At 53.1% G+C, this 18,182-nt stretch overlaps 2 protein-coding genes and 1 long non-coding RNA gene across 5 annotated transcripts in view; 1 reads left to right on the forward strand and 2 right to left on the reverse strand.

Annotated features, from left to right (window-relative positions):
* Window positions 1-12,466, forward strand: part of WDR91 (WD repeat domain 91) — a 33,888-nt gene extending 21,422 nt beyond the window's left edge. The window contains exon 16 of the transcript XR_012834826.1: window positions 12,316-12,466. The gene's annotated coding sequence lies outside the window, so the exon portion shown is untranslated. The remainder of the gene's footprint in view (window positions 1-12,315) is intronic.
* LOC142601180 (uncharacterized) lies at window positions 2,071-9,774 on the reverse strand. 3 transcript variants are annotated; one of them, XM_075749797.1, is made up of 17 exons: window positions 8,998-9,774; window positions 8,598-8,771; window positions 8,403-8,509; window positions 7,793-7,933; window positions 7,311-7,459; window positions 7,095-7,156; window positions 6,735-6,837; window positions 6,554-6,615; window positions 6,348-6,425; window positions 6,046-6,198; window positions 5,087-5,256; window positions 4,795-4,888; window positions 4,015-4,089; window positions 2,927-3,074; window positions 2,727-2,814; window positions 2,559-2,648; window positions 2,071-2,268 (listed from the first exon to the last, which is right to left on the reverse strand). In XM_075749797.1, the coding sequence occupies exons 1-14, from the start codon at window positions 9,127-9,129 to the stop codon at window positions 2,940-2,942; spliced, it is 1,635 nt and encodes a 544-aa protein (XP_075605912.1). In that variant the 5' UTR covers window positions 9,130-9,774; the 3' UTR covers window positions 2,071-2,268; window positions 2,559-2,648; window positions 2,727-2,814; window positions 2,927-2,939. The 3 variants fall into 3 exon arrangements, with proteins under 3 accessions (XP_075605912.1, XP_075605929.1, XP_075605922.1); XM_075749814.1 differs by lacking the exon at window positions 6,348-6,425; XM_075749807.1 differs by lacking the exons at window positions 2,071-2,268; window positions 2,559-2,648; window positions 2,727-2,814 and adding an exon at window positions 3,263-3,612 and having other exon boundaries at window positions 2,954-3,074.
* A 4,543-nt stretch (window positions 12,467-17,009) lies between the features above and the next one.
* LOC142601185 (uncharacterized) lies at window positions 17,010-17,580 on the reverse strand. Its single transcript, XR_012834814.1, has 2 exons — window positions 17,498-17,580; window positions 17,010-17,207 (listed from the first exon to the last, which is right to left on the reverse strand). It is a non-coding gene; the product is annotated as an uncharacterized LOC142601185 (long non-coding RNA).
* Window positions 17,581-18,182: the final 602 nt, after the last annotated feature.

Below are 18,182 nucleotides of genomic sequence, written 5' to 3' on the forward strand. Positions count from 1 at the left end.
TTCCCTTCTCAAAAATGGGGGTTATGTTTCCCCTTTTCCAGTCAGTGGGAAAAGTCAGGTCCCGTGGACTTGTGCACCTTCAGGTTCCTTAGATATTCTCGAACCTGATCTGCTCTTACAGTGGGCGTTTCTTCATTCTCCCAGTCCTTGCCTTTGCCTTCTGTGACCTGGGCAGTGTGGCTCAAGCACTTGCCAGTGAAGACTGAGGCAACAAAGTCATTGAGTGAGTGCCCCAGCTTCCTCCATGTCCTGGGTAACCAGGTCGCCTGTTTCAGTCCGGAGGGGAACCACATTTTCCCTCGTCCTCCTTTTATCACTAACAAGCCTATAGAACCTTTTCATGTTGTCCTTAACATCCCTGGCCAGATTTAATTCTATCAGGGCTTTGGCTTTCCTAACCTGGTCCCTGGCTGCTCGGACAGTTTCTCTGTATTCCTCCCAGGCTACCTGTCCTTGCTTCCACCCTCTGTAGGCTTCCTTTTTTTGTTTGACTTTGCCCAGGAGCTCCTTGTTCACCCATGGGGGGGCCTCTTGGTGTTTTTGCCTGACCTCCTCTTTGTTGGGATGCATCGCTCCTGAGCTTGGAGGAGGTGACCCTTGAATATTAGCCAGCTGTCTTGGGCCCCTCTTCCCTCCAGGACTTTGTCCCATGGTATTCTACCAAGCAGATCCCTGAAGAGGCCAAAGTCTGCTCTCCTGAAGGCCAGGGTAGTGAGCTTGCTGTGCACCTTCCTTGCTGCCCTGAGGATCTTGAACTCCACCATTTCATGGTCACTGCAGCCAAGGCTGCCCTTGAGCTTCACATCCCCTACCAGGCCCTCCTTGTTGATGAGAACAAGGTCCAGCATGGCACCTCTCCTTGTGGCCTCCTCTGTCACTTGGAGGAGAAAGTTGTCATCAACACATTCCAGGAAGTTCCTGGATTGCTTGTGCTCTGCTGTGTTGTCCCTCCAACAGATGTGGGGTGGTTGAAGTCCCCCCTAAGGACTGGGGCTTGTGAGCGTGAGGCTGCTCCTGTCTGCCTATAGAGGGCTTCATCTGCTCGGTCCCCCTGGTCAGGTGGCCTGTAGCAGACCCCTGCTATGATGTCCCCTGCCCTAGTGCTCCCTTTAATCCTGACCCATAGGCCCTTGCAGGCGTGCACGCGTCTCCAGCTGCTCTTGTTTGTTCCCCGTGCTCCGTGCGTTCAGGTAGAGGCATTTCAGTTGTGCCCCCGATGAAGCTGACTTACTGGCTGTATTCTCCCAGTGTTTCTCTGAGTCCCTGGCTCATCTCCTCTAGGCTTCGAGTGTGCTGCAGTGTGTCCAGCACGTCTCTGAGCAGTAGGCCGAGGGCCCTCACCAGCACCCCATCCCTCCAACCTGGGCACGTCATCCCACAACATGTTGCAGGCAAGCCTGATGTTATGCCCCTCCCCCTTCGAGCCTAGTTTAAAGCTCTGTCGACGAGCCCCGCTAGTTCCTGGGCAAAGATTCTCTTTCCCCTTTGAGAGAGGTGAATCCCATCAGAGTTCATTAAGCCTGGTGCCGTGTAGGCCGTCCCACCGTCAGAGAACCCAAAGTTGTGGCGTTGCCACCAGCCACGGAGCCGCGTGTTTATGGACTGTGCCCGCCTGTTCCTCCCAACGGTGCTGCCCTCCACTGGAAGGAGGGATTCCCCTGTTCCAGGTCGTGCCCACTTCTTCACCCCTTTCCCCTCAGCGGGCTACAAATCCATCAGATCCCCGCAAAGTTTCCGTGGCTACCAGAAGCTCGCCCACCACCTTCTGCCCAGGCCACCAGGAGGATTGCTCTAAAAAGGCAGGAAGAGCCTGGTAACTGATTATTAGTAGCAGCGCTAGTGCCTGATCTGAGCACCAATTGTGGTTCAAGCCTCCCCCGAGGAAAAGGACGCAGATGCGTGCTGCCTCTTGGAGATGTCTGCAGGACTGATTTTCATTCAGAGCGAGGGCAGAGAGAGATGTGCTAGCTGCCTGCATAGGAAGAGAGCCTGAGCGAGCCTTCAAAAATCGGACTCTCCTCCTCCAAACCCACTAGGTCCAAAGCACTCCAATTGTGCAGCAAAACTAAGACACGTACTAGATGACAGAGTTTATTAAATACCAAGCTGCAACAGAACACTTGGAATTAGACGCAGGGTAGTCGCTGCAAAAGGTGGAAGGCAAAGGTTTCCAGGCTTCCTTCATCTCCCTGTGAGCACTCTGTTTCCTGGCACTTCCTCTGCTCCAGCATCATCTCAGCGCTAACTACATCGGAGGTTCAGCTGTGACTGGCGAAGGGCAGGAAAAGCAAAGGCTGCGTGTTAGTTTTACAGCAGGCTGGGCCAAAGGTGGCACTGGAAAGTGGATCCTGGAAATGGAGCACTCACGCACAGATCCAGATACCGAAAACCAAAGACTCAAACGTGTCAACAACAAAGTTATAGCCTATGGGCTACAGACACACGTGGAAAATGGCATTACATGGAGATATGGATCACCTCGTTGCAGTTTTTGTGTTATTTCTTGTGCAGTTCTTTCTCCCATCTCTTTCAGACTGCTCTGTTTGGCTGTGACCTACCGTGTCAGTCCCACGCAGTGCGGACGGCTTTTCTCACAGGTCCTGGTTGTCTCTCGTCCACTGCCTGCGGTTTTTCGACTGCGTCTCCAGCTGTTGAGAAATAATGTCACCAACTTGTAGGCAGCGAAACAGAAGGACCTCCCAAGAGAGAGCTCTAAAGTTACTCACGTCTGTGGGAATCCGTGAGGTGGGGGGCCATCGAGGCTGCATTTGTCACCTGCTCTTTCGGATGAAAATTTTGATGTACGGTGACCGGCTACAGCCAAGAGGAAATTAGCAACATGGAACAAAAGCATAGGAAAAGAATCATACCGGTTCCTGCAGAAAAAGGTCATCACCTCAAATCCACCAAGCAAAGCAGAGCTCACCTTTCTTCTTAGTTTACCAGCTTGGCTGGCCACCTCCGAACAGCTGTTGTTCATCTCTCCCTGGAAACTGAGCTGGGACTCTTTCTCTCTCTCTTTCTCCGCATATGCCTTTAGCTTTGCCTGAGCTCCCTGCAGAAGCATCTTCAACCTGCACAGCAAATCAGTAAGGAAAGCGTGAAGCAAAGCAACAGTTGGCCTTTTTCACGTACTCTTACGGAAGCAGCACAGCCGTGGCTTGCTTCATCTGTAGTGGGCTTGAATTGCAGGCCAGGAATTACTGAGAGCAGCCAGTAATTACTCCAGTGCCAGACATCACGTGGAAGGCCCAAAGTTTACCTGAACAGAGGAAGAAAAGACTTCCTTCCCTCCCAGGAGAACTGCAGGCAGCCTGATTTTGCAAGGCCTTTTGCAGCTTTTTCAAACCATAGGCTCACGCACAGAAGCACTTTGCAAGATTGAATGTGAGGCTTGAATTTGCTCACAGACGGTTATGTACGTGCCTTTACGTGAGATTTCAGTCAAGCTTGACTTCCACTCAACGTGATACTTCTTTAAAGCACTAAAAAGCCATGCCTGGTATGTTCTTCCTTCAGCGCACTGTTTGTCCGCCACATTTCCTCCAGAAGCGCTTCTGATCGGCGTTTCATCTCAACCAGCTGCTTCGCTTCCTCGCTTTCACTCCCACACTTTCAAAATAGAAAAGATATGTCACACACAGAGTGCTGGAACAGGATCCATACGCAGAACGTGCAGACAGCGTTCTCCACGAGGAAGAGAACATGGACCTCCCAAGTGCAGTCTCCTCTTGCAGCTCTCAACCACAGATCTCTCTCCCCTGTCCACAGCACAGAGCCTACCCATCAAAGGAAAGGGGCTAACGACTGCAGGAGCCCGCATATTGTGCACCAAGCGGATTCAAAATCCAGTAGCACCAGGGGAATGAGGAGGCGTATAGACCTTTCCCCTGAGGGTGCCCTGCCCAAAACCCTGGGGGGGTTCTCCACAGCCCACCCGATCTTTTCATAAATTACCTGCCCACAAGAAATTGCCAGACTAAAAACAGTCATTCCCAGAAGCCGTTCATATACCTGCTGATGTTGGGGTTCCTTTGCAGTCCGTTTTGTCTGAAAGCCAGTTATCAAGTCCTCCAGGCCATTACGAGCCTACAGCAGCGTTAAGAGAAAAGAACTCATGCTAGGACTTTCCCGACTGAAGGTCACACCTCAGGGCCTTTCTTCTTCTCTTGCCAGCATCAGTGCAACACCATATCTGCCTGCCCTGCAACGCCACCCAAGCACAGCACACAAAATACTGCCTATGGAGGTGTCATTCCCTTATTAGTTGCGGATTTTCTTCTTTGGAGGTCTTCTCGTTGCATTACGGACCCACACCTTCTGGCCAACGAATCCAGAGTCACTAAAACAGGAAGGTGACCAGAGTCCAGGCAAGTGAAGAGTTCCTGTCACAGTCTGATGATGCCAGTCAGGCCTCCAGGATGAAGCGCTCTGCACCACCAAAAGAGCCCAAGGAAAGTCCGCAAGCAAAGCTACCAAATCCCTCTACTGCACGACTGTCTCAAGTGCTGCCTGAGGTCTCAACCTCACAACTGGTCGAAAGCAGCAAATACTGAAGCCAGTGCGTTAGCGTCAACTCCTTGACAAAGACGGCGTTAAGTAGGACTCGCTACAGTCTCATGGGACAACTCCCAAAGCCAGAAAGCTGGGGAATGGGCCAGCAGGACTTTCAGAGCAGCCTATAGTCAGTAGGACAGAGGAACTGATCTCTCCTAGGCTGTCCAGGAAAACCTCCTCTTAACAGCGGAACTAGGCTCTGTAGCTCATGAAAAGGGAAGGCTCTGACTGCCTTACTGTGGCAGAGGCTCGCAGATCTTTCTGAAGGGCTTCGATGGTCTTGGCTTGTTGCTGCGCTGTGGCTTCCAGCCTGGCCTTTCCAACTTGGAGCCTGCAAAAGAAGTACAGGCGTTACCACAGAAAGCCACAGGAGCACAAATCCCCAAAGAAGCGTGTGAAAGAACCTCATCTAAACCAAAAGCGTGGTTGAAAATCGTATACTATTATCTCACTGGCGTGCAAAACAGACAGTCCTATTTTCACACCATCACAGAAAGCGAGGCCTGGCTGCACTGTGTTACTTCCTTACCGTTGCAGGCGTTCTTCCAGCTCTGGGATAGCCGCAGTTGCGGAAGAGGCGGCCAGAAGGCCCTGCAGGTTCCTGGAAGTGGTTAGTTCCCTCTTCTTGTTCTCTAGGGCCTGCTTCAGGAACTGGACATAACACTCAGTCCGGATATGCTGTTCTCTCAATTCCTGCAGCTGTCAAACCACAACAAGAATCCCCAGGAGTCAGCTTAGGTTTGATAAAAAGGAGTGCACTGCTTTGACTCTCGCCTTGACTCTCGAAACGTGTGTTACTTCTTTGTCTTTTATACTGGCCCCTCTCCTATGTCTGCATTGATTTCCTACAGCGTTTCCTAAACGCTGCCACGACACTCCTCCTCTTCCTCCTCTCTCAAGGACTCCCAACACTCTCTGTAGCCACTTGCTGGCTGCTGCAACACGATTAGAAGCCCCTGCTCCTACAGTGACTTTGCAGCTCCGTAACAATGACGACGTGACGAGGGAATACAAAAAAGCACCAGCGCAACACTCCGCTATGCCTACTCTTTCTCTATCAGCACACCCTCAGAGAAAGAAGCAAATTCACCTTCTCCGTGAAACTTGAGAAGCAGCTTTTTGGAAGGAATGCACACACCCTTCCCCAATTAAGGACCAAGTGACTTCACAGTTAGTGACCTTTTTAATTGTAGGCGCCAGCCTTATAAAACAAGGCGAGTCACTTACATGTCACTCAGTCTACTCCTGTTGCAAAGTTGTCTAGTGCACTAAGACCAGCTTAGCGCAAACTTCCACTGTTAACTTCAAGCAGTGCAAACAGGCAGGCATCAAAGGCAGCAGTGCTGTTCCCTCCCACCCTCATCGCAGCTAGCCGCACACGGAGCCACCCTGGGTTACACAAAACCCCCAAGAAAGGATCAGTTCCCAACTCGGATTTGCTACGGAAAAGGCCTGGGCCCCTGCCAAGGAGACAGGCTTCCTCCGTACCTTAGCTGTTGACCTGTCCAGGTCCTCCTGCAACTGCAGCTGCTGTTCCTGCAGGTCCCTGCAGTAGCGCTTCTCAGCTTCCAGTGACGCTTCCGCCAGGGAGTTCTTTTTGAGAGTGTTGGCGAGCTCCTCCTGCAGCTGCCTGACCCATCTCTAAAGAAACGGTGTGCCATGAGCACAGAGAGATCAGTGAGGAGATGACAACATGAGATATGCTTTTACTCATGCGACTGCAAGAACAGCTCTCTGTACAGTGACAAGCTCTATTTTCAGGTATCTGCATCAACCTCTGATGGAGTCACCTGTCTATCGCTTTGACAATCCACTCGAGCTGAAGCATCCTGCTTTGGCTGAAGCTTTTCTATCTCCAGTGAAGAAATCTGAGTAAATGAGAACACAGACAGACAGTGGGGAAAGGAATGCCTAGCAACACTGCAACATCACACTGCATTTCAGCACAGGGGCTACAGAAGGATGACTTCCGCACGACAGCAGGAAGAGAAAGTACCACAGAATCAAACCAGGAGTCATCATCTTCCTCGTCTTCTGCTCCTGCTGCTGGGCAGACACCTACAAAGGAGGTAAGAAGCATGACGCTGCTGTGAGTGCTTATTTCACTCTGCTTTTCCCCATCGGCTTCACTCCAGAGAAGCTTGCCAAGGTAACCATTTAGTCCGCCAGGAAATTACCGTTGCCGCGCTCCCCTGCAAGGGACTGTGCGCACGCTCCGTGTCTGTCCGCAGTTGGAAGCACCGTGCCGGCCGACACTTTGTGAGGAGCTTCGGAATCCGTCTGCGTAATTCAAAAGACACACGTGAGAACTGGCACAGACTCCTTCTCGACCCGTTTCCAGGCCCAAAGCTCCCGCCTCAGCCAACGCGCGTAACGTGGTATCAGGCGACGGAAAGAACCAAAAGGGCAAACAGGGCCAGCGTGCTAGGCATCTCTGTTGAGCGGGGCTTTCAAAAGGGGCCAGAGTACACCTCCCGAAGACAAGCCCAAGAGCAAGCGAGCGGCGTGGGCCCCACTGCCTCTTTCAGAGAAGGTACCTTAGAATCAGAAGGGGAGTGAACTTCTTCCTCTTGCTCTTCTGCTGCTGCTGGCAAGACACCTACAAAGGAGTTAAGAAGTGCTATGCTGCTTTGCCTGTTTCACTCTGCTCTTCCCCATCCATCACGCTCTGCCCTCAAACGAATGGGTTATCATTGTGTTACAGGGAATAGTGACTTTTTCCTCATCACTCCTCCATGGCAGAAGGATCCTACCTGCTCTGGTCATTGCAGGTTCCCCCAAGGGAAAATGAGCAGTTGTCCCAGCGCAGGAGCTGTCAAGTACTGCTGGGCCTCCTGTGCCTCCCGCAGAACATTCTCCTGTCATTTCACACCTGATGTATTCCTCCAGTTGCTCAGCAGTACTATATACAGAACGAAATATGTATATATAAATATATATATGTCTCCATATAAAGGAAGGAAATGCATTCGGTAAAGATACCCCCGCAGGTGTGTGTACGTAGCTTGGCAGCACACAAGTGAATTGTCAGAGTGAACTCTGGGGGGAAGTAGTCCTTCAACATCCAAATCCACTCTTGACCCGGAAAGAGACGCATCAGAAGATGTCACTGAGCCCAGCTTCAACAAAGGTCTCAACACCTCATTAAACCCCAGTGATGTTACGAAAAAGGGCCGTACATCAGCACGGTCATTCTGAGAACGCGTCTGCTCTAATGAGGATGTAAACCACTTACTTGGTGTAAAGCGTTAACTCTCTGGCATATTGCATAGCTTGCTTGCCCATACAGTCTCGATGAGAAAGATCAGCACCGTGTCGAAGAAGACTTTTTATTGTATTCATATTCCCAGCAAGAACAGCAATCATAAGAGGGGTCCTAAAGCATCCAAGAGATGATAGGCAATACGTCAGCTTCTGTGGACACTGCATTGCCATTACTTCAGTCCCCCGTTGCTCCCCAAACAATTCGTTTCCCCTCTCCGACAGGCAGAGTGAAAGCTCAGCCAAACACGTGGAAGCGTTGGAGAGTTCAGGTTGGCAGGACCTCAGGAGGTCTCCAGGCCAACCACCTGCCCAGAGCAGGCTCAGGGTGGGTGGGTGGGTGGGTTTGGGTGTGTGCGTGGGCGCGTGGCGCCACAGCCAATGCTTGCTTGCAGTCCTCAGTGTGGAAAGTGTCCCCTGAAGTAAGACAGCAGCCGAGCACGGGTCTGCTTTCACAAGTCACACAGAAGGAGCTCCTTCCGGGCAGCTCCTGGTTCTTTTTCAAAGCTCATTCCTATGCCTCCCATCGATCCAACTTGGACAACGCTAAGGAGTCTCACGCGCCCTTTTGACAAACCCATCACCTTTCATGCTTATCTCGAGCATGCACGTCAGCTCCTTTTTGAAGAAGGAACTCAACCATCTCTTCACAGCGCTCGGTGATGGCAAGAGTAAGCGGAGTGTACCCCAACTGAAAGGAGAAATTATCTGCCTTAGAAGAACACAGGAAAGTCAAGCAAGTTTTGGGAAGAGGAGCCTTACCCAAAGTCCAAGCTTACCTCATTCTGAGCATCGATATGGGCATTGTGCTCAAGTAACAGCTCCACTAGAGGTTTGCTAGGAATGACAGCAGCCATGTGAAGGGCAGTGTTGCCGCCAGCACCTTTGAGGTTGGCTTTGGCACCGTGCTCCAGCAGAATAGTCACGCAGTCTTTGTGCTGGTGGTCTACTGCCTGGAAATAAGACACAAAGGAGGAATAACTTCCAACACCTGTGCTTCTCTCTGTCAGAACTCCCGCAGCTCCCCAATGCTGTAAAGTACGAGCGTCTTCAAAGACTAGGCAACATATGCCCCTTCCCTGCTGACTACAGCATACCTGTTTCTACGCAGGCCTACCTAAAGAATCACGTAAGGTACGTATCAGCCCAACGTACAGCGGCATAACGTAGCCCGCGTACCTTCATCAGCGGCGATTTCTTCAAACAGTCACGAGGGTTTAGCTGGCACTTCTTTCCTGCTAGGAATCGAACAACATCTGCGTGGCCGTTCGCGCAAGCAAGATGCAGAGGCGTCCTAGAAATTAAACGCATTCAGTCAACACAGACAGGCAGCCGAAGGCATGGTTTCAGGCTGTTGTACCTGACGCATAGGGCCACAAGCCTCCACTGACAAAAAACAAGCTGAAAGCAAGCCTTCTTGTTCCAGAGCTGGTGGCAGCAATTGCACACCCAAAGCCTGGGGCTGGCTGGGAAAAATCCCCAACGCATCCATTGAGTCAGGAGGCATTTGCTCAGCCGGAGTCTATGGGGGCTACATAAATCTACGGAGGCTGTGGAGTCTGCGTAAGCCCCGGGTTTTCCCCCAATCAGTCCTGCGCCAGACGTGTCCCCGAGACAGAGGGGATGGCGTTTCTAAAAGCAATGGGAAGGCTGCGCTGTGTCTTTCTGCAAATCCATGCCCTGCTGAAGCAAGCCGCTCAGTCTGGCGCCAGGAAAGGAGCCGTCTCTGCTGGGACGAAGGCCTGCTGAGCTCCACAGAAAGTTCACTACAGGGAGCAGGCTGGCAGAGCAGGGCAGAGGGGAGCGTCGGCCGCCTCCTGTCCCAGCGTGGGCAGGCCTCCGGTAAGGCCAGCGCTGTGGAGCCGACCGTGCTCCTAGGGCGCTCGCGACCGTGCTGGGCTTTGCCGGCTCTTCCAGCCGGGGTGGGTGGAAGCTTTGCTGCGGGCACTGCCCGCCCCTTACTGCTTCTTCGCGTCCCGCCTGTTGATGCGGAGTCTCTTCCCCCACCACCAGCGCCGCTGCAGTTCGGCCAGGTCACCGCTGGCGGCCGCGCTGTGCAGCGCGCCCTGGCCCTTCTCCCGGAGCTCGGAGGCCCCGGCGGCGCCGGGCGCGGAAGCGCTGCCGGACGTCGAGCGCTCCCGCACGCTCCTGAGGAGCCCGATGAGCCTGTGCATGCTGTGGCGGGGACGAGGGGAGGGCACGGCCCGCCCCGGGGTCAGCAGCCGCGGGAAGCGCCTGGCAGGCTCTGCCGAGCCCCGGGCGAGAACGGGGAGAGGACGGGGAGAGGGCGAGAAGAGCCGAGAGCCGAGCCGAGAGCGGTGGCCGCAGCTCGCAGCCCCCGACGCTCCGAGCCGGAGAAGCGCTGTCGCTCGCGCCGCGGCGGCAACAGCACTGAGCGCCGGCGCCTGCAGGGGGCGGCCTTGCAGCGGCGAGCGCGCTCGGGGCGTGACAGAGGGGGCGTCACAGAGGGGGCGTCACAGAGGGGCGGGGTGACGCCGGCCGGGGACTGCAAGTGGAATCTCCACTCCCCATCATCCTTCCTCCATGGGCTGCAGGGGGGCAGCCTGCCTCACCATGGTCTTCACCACGGGCTGCAGGGGGATCTCTGCTGCGGCGCCTGGAGCACCTCCTCCCCCCTCCTGCACTGACCTGGGTGTCTGTAGAGTTTCTTACATCTTCTCGCTGCTCTCTCTGGCTGCAAAAGGTCCCACTAGGTTGGTTTTTTCCTTCTTAACTCTTCTCCCAGAGGTGCTACCACCGTTGGTGATTGGCTCGGCCTTGGCCAGCAGCGGGTCTGTCTTGGAGCTGGCTGGCATTGGCTCTGTCAGACATGGGGGAAGCTTCTAGTAGCTTCTCACAGAAGCCACGCCTGTACACCCCCCACTACCAAAACCTTGCCACACAAACCCGATACACTCTCGCACTGAACTGGTGTCTCAAAGGCTGCTGGAGTGCTGGGCTCAGCCCTGTAATATCAGTGAGGACAAACCTGGGGCTCTGCACCAAAATCTTTTGCTTCCTTGTGGAACCCCCATTATGAGGGCTGTGTTAAATTGTTAGGCTGCCCCTCCAGGTGTTCTGCTGCTGCTGGGGTTGAATGTGGGCCACTTCACCTGATGAACTACAGCAGAGGCACTCCAGATACTGTTCTAGCAGGTGAAGTACAGGTGCTCCTGCTGAAGAGAGTATTTTCATTGTGCCTCTGGTGTTGCCACCACTGTGATGGCAATGTGAAGCCAGAGCTCCTCGAGTCACCATTGCCTCAAAAGACATCCCTGGTTAGTCCAGGAGGTGGAGAAGCAGCAGAGTCTCTTTGGGCAACTGCAAGAAGCGAAGCCTGTTTGCTTTTCTGCCTGCCTGTATTTAGGCTAGATATGGCCCAGGTTTTGAGCTGGAGGCTGCAGTCCCAGGTCTGTGGAAGGACAGAGCTGGCAGGAGCTGTGGGGGTGGAGGAGAAGAGCAAGGGGAGGAGAAGAAGAAAGGTGGCAGTGGGGCTTGGATGCAGAATGCCTGCAGCTGACAGCATGTGAGCAGCCCTGTAAAGCTGGAGGAAGAGGTGACTAGTTACAGGCAATGTTTTTTGTGGCCAGTGTAAAAGCACAGGGTGCTGGGGTTGGATTTGGCTCCCGCAGGCTGGTTGAGAGGGCTGGGACAGAGACCTTATGAACGTAAAGGGCCTCTCTGGATTCACTTCAGCTCTGTGTGAATATGAGCGTTCAGTACTGGTTCTCCCCTCAGATATGCAGCAGCACGAGTGTGCCATGAGCTGGAAGGCACACGATGGGGAAGTCTACTCCGTTGAGTTCAGCTATGACGAGAATACAGTCTACAGCATAGGCGAGGATGGCAAGGTAGGCTCTGAGTGACCTTCTACTGGTCAGCTGGCAATGAGGTCCCTTCTGAAGGCTTCCCCATGTGGTTGGGGTAGGACTAAAAATAGCCTCCGAATCCGGAGGATCCGTGGGCTGCTAGCCGTAATCTTAGGTGTGCAGCACCACCCTGCTGCACGCAGCGTCTGCAGAGAGCGTGACTGGAAAGTGTCATAACAGCTGGAGCTGTCTCGGATCTTACCTGCAAATCCTACTGTTGGTCACGTCCCCTTCCTAGGGAATCCATGTGAAGATAACCTTTCTGTGCCCCTGAGATCACCACATTTGAGATGCGGGGTTCACCAGGGAGCAGAGTCCTGACTGCCTCACATAAATTTCCTTGTCAGCAGCTCCCTGTTGCTTATAACAAAGGCTGCTTCAATGTCTGCAGTTCCAGAGTCTTCAGCAGCAGAGGTGTGGCTCAGGGAGGGAGACTGCCTGGAGGTGTGGGTCCTTGGCTGATGAGAGTTAATTGAATTCCCACCAGGATCCTGCCTGCAATGTGGAAAGACACATAGGCAGCAGTGCTTGTGGAAAGTAGGGCATATGTTTACCTGGATAGGAGGCACGCTTACAGCCTTTGCAGCCTGTGTTTTATAACAGTGTTGAGTTAGCACGTGGCTAGAAGGCTGCTGGGATCACGTCAGGGGTTCTGCAGAAGAAGGGGAGGCTAGAGAAGACATGCATGAGGCAGCACGGTGCATGCTGATAGCATGGCTAAAACCGGAACGGCCAGTGCAAAACTAGAGTATTCTTTCAGTATAGCATTTGTTGTAGTGCTATTTTTTTTCCTTTCTGCGTGTTTTTTGGGGAGTTGTTTTGTTTGTATGTTTGTTTTTTCATAGAAAGAAAATATTCCCTTGCACTTGATTTCTGTGCTCTGTTCAGTTGTTGCTGCAAAACATGGAGGGTGGCTGGGGCAGTGATGTGCCAAGAACGTGTCCTGCCTGGAGAAAAGACCCTTGTGCTTTCACCAGGCGCTTCCGACACTGACACCCGCACGCTGGGGAGAACCAGTGCAAGACATCCAGGAACAAAATGAATCGCATTGCTTCAGATGTATTGTGTTCCCTTGCGATACCTGCTACCACCTAAAGGAGGGATCCTGAGTCAGACTTTTTGAGATGCTTGTGTTGGAGTTCAGAAGCTACCTAATGCCTAGCAGCTACCTGATGGCGGATAGGAGGAGGGAGGGCCAGAACCAGTCTGGTCTGGCATAGTGCTCTCTGTACTGGAGCTGTCGCTCCCCCTGCATTCCCCCAACATCAGGGCAAGTGCTGCGCTCAGGTATTGCGTAGTCTTTGGATGGACTGCAAAGCAGCCAGATTTCATCTGCTTACGCATCACCACGGAGCTTACTGCTGCTTCTGTCCTTGGCCTTTATTGGGAGTTTACAGTCCTGCTCCTTGGCAGAGCTCTTATTCTCAATTATGTGAAGAACGGGTCCAATTTCCTGTTTGAAGACACCTTTGGTATCTTCCAAAGGCCGTTTTGGTTTTAGAGCCTGGAGGTTAATATTCACCAACGTGAAGGGTGACTGTCCGGAGAGGAGGTGCAACGTTATTTCAGTCTGTTCTTGCTAAATGTGGTTTGCTGTATTTGTGAAGAGTGGCTTGTCAAAGTTGTAATGCCTAGCTAGCTGTCTCCTCCCATTTGAAGAGATGAGGACCAGGCCAGGTGGACTTGCATAGCTGGCAGCTTCTACTGCTGCCCAGCCAAACCTGGAGCATGATGGTTCTTCTCCAGTTCCAGGTCTCATACTGGGGGTTGGAAATCAAGATTCGCTTGGCTAACTCTACAGCCATTCTTCACTGGCGGCCTCACACCTCGCAACGCGACTTGGTGTCTGAGAAGGTTGTTGCCATCTTTGTGCCTGGAGATGCTGGAGGGAGTCTGCAGTTGTTTTGTCTGTTGCATGTAGGCCAAGGAAGACTACAGTTACAGCTAAGATGAGGTCAGACTTGGGCAAAAAGCTCCTTGAAGCAGGCAGGAGGTCGAGCTGAATAAAACGGAGCCTGCAGTGTGAAATTTCCAGATCAGTGGAGATGTTTGTGCCTTGAAAGCAGAGCATCATCAGGGCTGGAAGGGGCATCGTCTTATCCGTCGCCGGCCTGCTCAAAGGAGGGTCAGCCAGCGCAGGGCGGCCACGTCCAGTTTGGAGCATCTCCAAATATGGAGAGTCCACAACCTCTGCATGGTACAAATAAGCCGCCAGCAGGCTGAGCTGGGGTCTCCAGCCCCACCCCAGGTCCCTGACACCAGTCTCACGAGAGAAAACGTTTTTCCTTAGGTTGAGGTGGGATTCATAGAATCACAGCATGGTTTGGGTTGGAAGGGACCTCGCAGACCACCTAGTTCCAACCCCCCTGCCATGGGCAGGAACACCCTCCACTAGACCACGTTGCCCAAAGCCTCATCCAACCTGGCCTTAAACACTTCCGGGGAAGGGGCATCCAGAACCCCTCTGGGCAACCTGTTCCAGTGCCTCACCACCCTCACAGTAAAGAATTTCTTTCTAACATCTAATCTAAATCGAACCTCCTTCAGCTTAAGCCCATTACCCCTTAACAGTCCCTCTCCATCTTTCCTGTAGGCCTCCTTCAGGTACTGGAAGGCCGCAACTAGATCTCCCTGGAGCTTTCTCTTCTCCAGGCTGAACAACCCCATCTCTCTCAGCCTGTCCTCACAGGAGAGGTGCTCCAGCCCTCTGATCAGCTTTGTGGCCCTCCTCTGGACTCTCTCCAACAGCTCGATGTCTTCCTTGCACTGGGGCCCCCAGAGCTGGATGCAGTACTCCAGGTGGGGTCTCACAAGAGCAGAGTGGAGGGGCAGAATCACCTCCCTCGACCTGCTGGTCGCACTTCTTTTGATGCAGCCCAGGACACAGTTGCCTTTCTGGGCTGCAGTTGCACATTGCCGGCTCATGTTGAGCTTGTCATCAACCAACACCCCCAAGTCCTTCTCCTCAGGGCTGCTTTCAATCCATTCCTCGCCCAGCCTATATGGATTGCGCTGACCCATGTGCGGGACCTTGCACTTGGCCTTGTTGAACTTCATGCGGTTCACACGGGCCCGCCTCTCAAGCCTGTCAAGGTCCCTCTGGATGGCATCCCATCCCTTCCCTCCAGCGTGTCGACCACACCACACAGCTTGGTGTCGTCGGCAAACAGGAGGGTCTGTTCCATAATCTTGCCAGGCACGGAGGTGAGACTGACCGGCCTGTAGTTCCCTGGGTCTTCCTTTTTTCCCTTCTCAAAAATGGGGGTTATGTTTCCCCTTTTCCAGTCAGTGGGAAAAGTCAGGTCCCGTGGACTTGTGCACCTTCAGGTTCCTTAGATATTCTCGAACCTGATCTGCTCTTACAGTGGGCGTTTCTTCATTCTCCCAGTCCTTGCCTTTGCCTTCTGTGACCTGGGCAGTGTGGCTCAAGCACTTGCCAGTGAAGACTGAGGCAACAAAGTCATTGAGTGAGTGCCCCAGCTTCCTCCATGTCCTGGGTAACCAGGTCGCCTGTTTCAGTCCGGAGGGGAACCACATTTTCCCTCCTCCTCCTTTTATCACTAACATGCCTATAGAACCTTTTCATGTTGTCCTTAACATCCCTGGCCAGATTTAATTCTATCAGGGCTTTGGCTTTCCTAACCTGGTCCCTGGCTGCTCGGACAGTTTCTCTGTATTCCTCCCAGGCTACCTGTCCTTGCTTCCACCCTCTGTAGGCTTCCTTTTTTTGTTTGACTTTGCCCAGGAGCTCCTTGTTCACCCATGGGGGGGCCTCTTGGTGTTTTTGCCTGACCTCCTCTTTGTTGGGATGCATCGCTCCTGAGCTTGGAGGAGGTGACCCTTGAATATTAGCCAGCTGTCTTGGGCCCCTCTTCCCTCCAGGACTTTGTCCCATGGTATTCTACTAAGCAGATCCCTGAAGAGGCCAAAGTCTGCTCTCCTGAAGGCCAGGGTAGTGAGCTTGCTGTGCACCTTCCTTGCTGCCCTGAGGATCTTGAACTCCACCATTTCATGGTCACTGCAGCCAAGGCTGCCCTTGAGCTTCACATCCCCTACCAGGCCCTCCTTGTTGGTGAGAACAAGGTCCAGCATGGCACCTCTCCTTGTGGCCTCCTCTGTCACTTGGAGGAGAAAGTTGTCATCAACACATTCCAGGAAGTTCCTGGATTGCTTGTGCTCTGCTGTGTTGTCCCTCCAACAGATGTGGGGTGGTTGAAGTCCCCCCTAAGGACCGGGGCTTGTGAGCGTGAGGCTGCTCCTGTCTGCCTATAGAGGGCTTCATCTGCTCGGTCCCCCTGGTCAGGTGGCCTGTAGCAGACCCCTGCTATGATGTCCCCTGCCCTAGTGCTCCCTTTAATCCTGACCCATAGGCCCTTGCAGGCGTGCACGCGTCTCCAGCTGCTCTTGTTTGTTCCCCGTGCTCCGTGCGTTCAGGTAGAGGCATTTCAGTTGTGCCCCCGATGAAGCTGACTTACTGGCTGTATTCTCCCAGTGTTTCTCTGAGTCCCTGGCTCATCTCCTCTAGGCTTCGAGTGTGCTGCAGTGTGTCCAGCACGTCTCTGAGCAGTAGGCCGAGGGCCCTCACCAGCACCCCATCCCTCCAACCTGGGCACGTCGTCCCACAACATGTTGCAGGCAAGCCTGATGTTATGCCCCTCCCCCTTCGAGCCTAGTTTAAAGCTCTGTCGACGAGCCCCGCTAGTTCCTGGGCAAAGATTCTCTTTCCCCTTTGAGAGAGGTGAATCCCATCAGAGTTCATTAAGCCTGGTGCCAGTGTAGGCCGTCCCACCGTCAGAGAACCCAAAGTTGTGGCGTTGCCACCAGCCACGGAGCCAGCGTGTTTATGGACTGTGCCCGCCTGTTCCTCCCAACGGTGCTGCCCTCCACTGGAAGGAGGGATTCCCCTGTTCCAGGTCGTGCCCACTTCTTCACCCCTTTCCCCTCAGCGGGCTACAAATCCATCAGATCCCACGGATCTGCAAAGTTTCCGTGGCTACCAGAAGCTCGCCCACCACCTTCTGCCCAGGCCACCAGGAGGATTGCTCTAAAAAGGCAGGAAGAGCCTGGTAACTGATTATTAGTAGCAGCGCTAGTGCCTGATCTGAGCACAATTGTGGTTCAAGCCTCCCCCGAGGAAAAGGACGCAGATGCGTGCTGCCTCTTGGAGATGTCTGCAGGACTGATTTTCATTCAGAGCGAGGGCAGAGAGAGATGTGCTAGCTGCCTGCATAGGAAGAGAGCCTGAGCGAGCCTTCAAAAATCGGACTCTCCTCCTCCAAACCCACTAGGTCCAAAGCACTCCAATTGTGCAGCAAAACTAAGACACGTACTAGATGACAGAGTTTATTAAATACCAAGCTGCAACAGAACACTTGGAATTAGACGCAGGGTAGTCGCTGCAAAAGGTGGAAGGCAAAGGTTTCCAGGCTTCCTTCATCTCCCTGTGAGCACTCTGTTTCCTGGCACTTCCTCTGCTCCAGCATCATCTCAGCGCTAACTACATCGGAGGTTCAGCTGTGACTGGCGAAGGGCAGGAAAAGCAAAGGCTGCGTGTTAGTTTTACAGCAGGCTGGGCCAAAGGTGGCACTGGAAAGTGGATCCTGGAAATGGAGCACTAACGCACAGATCCAGATACCGAAAACCAAAGACTCAAACGTGTCAACAACAAAGTTATAGCCTATGGGCTACAGACACACGTGGAAAATGGCATTACACGGAGATATGGATCACCTCGTTGCAGTTTTTGTGTTATTTCTTGTGCAGTTCTTTCTCCCATCTCTTTCAGACTGCTCTGTTTGGCTGTGACCTACCGTGTCAGTCCCACGCAGTGCGGACGGCTTTTCTCACAGGTCCTGGTTGTCTCTCGTCCACTGCCTGCGGTTTTTCGACTGCAGTCTCCAGCTGTTGAGAAATAATGTCACCAACTTGTAGGCAGCGAAACAGAAGGACCTCCAAGAGAGAGCTCTAAAGTTACTCACGTCTGTGGGAATCCGTGAGGTGGGGGGCCATCGAGGCTGCATTTGTCACCTGCTCTTTCGGATGAAAATTTTGATGTACGGTGACCGGCTACAGCCAAGAGGAAATTAGCAACATGGAACAAAAGCATAGGAAAAGAATCATACCGGTTCCTGCAGAAAAAGGTCATCACCTCAAATCCACCAAGCAAAGCAGAGCTCACCTTTCTTCTTAGTTTACCAGCTTGGCTGGCCACCTCCGAACAGCTGTTGTTCATCTCTCCCTGGAAACTGAGCTGGGACTCTTTCTCTCTCTCTTTCTCCGCATATGCCTTTAGCTTTGCCTGAGCTCCCTGCAGAAGCATCTTCAACCTGCACAGCAAATCAGTAAGGAAAGCGTGAAGCAAAGCAACAGTTGGCCTTTTTCACGTACTCTTACGGAAGCAGCACAGCCGTGGCTTGCTTCATCTGTAGTGGGCTTGAATTGCAGGCCAGGAATTACTGAGAGCAGCCAGTAATTACTCCAGTGCCAGACATCACG

This window comes from Balearica regulorum, chromosome 1 (assembly GCF_011004875.1).
Source record: "Balearica regulorum gibbericeps isolate bBalReg1 chromosome 1, bBalReg1.pri, whole genome shotgun sequence".
Taxonomy (NCBI): Eukaryota; Metazoa; Chordata; class Aves; order Gruiformes; family Gruidae; genus Balearica; species Balearica regulorum.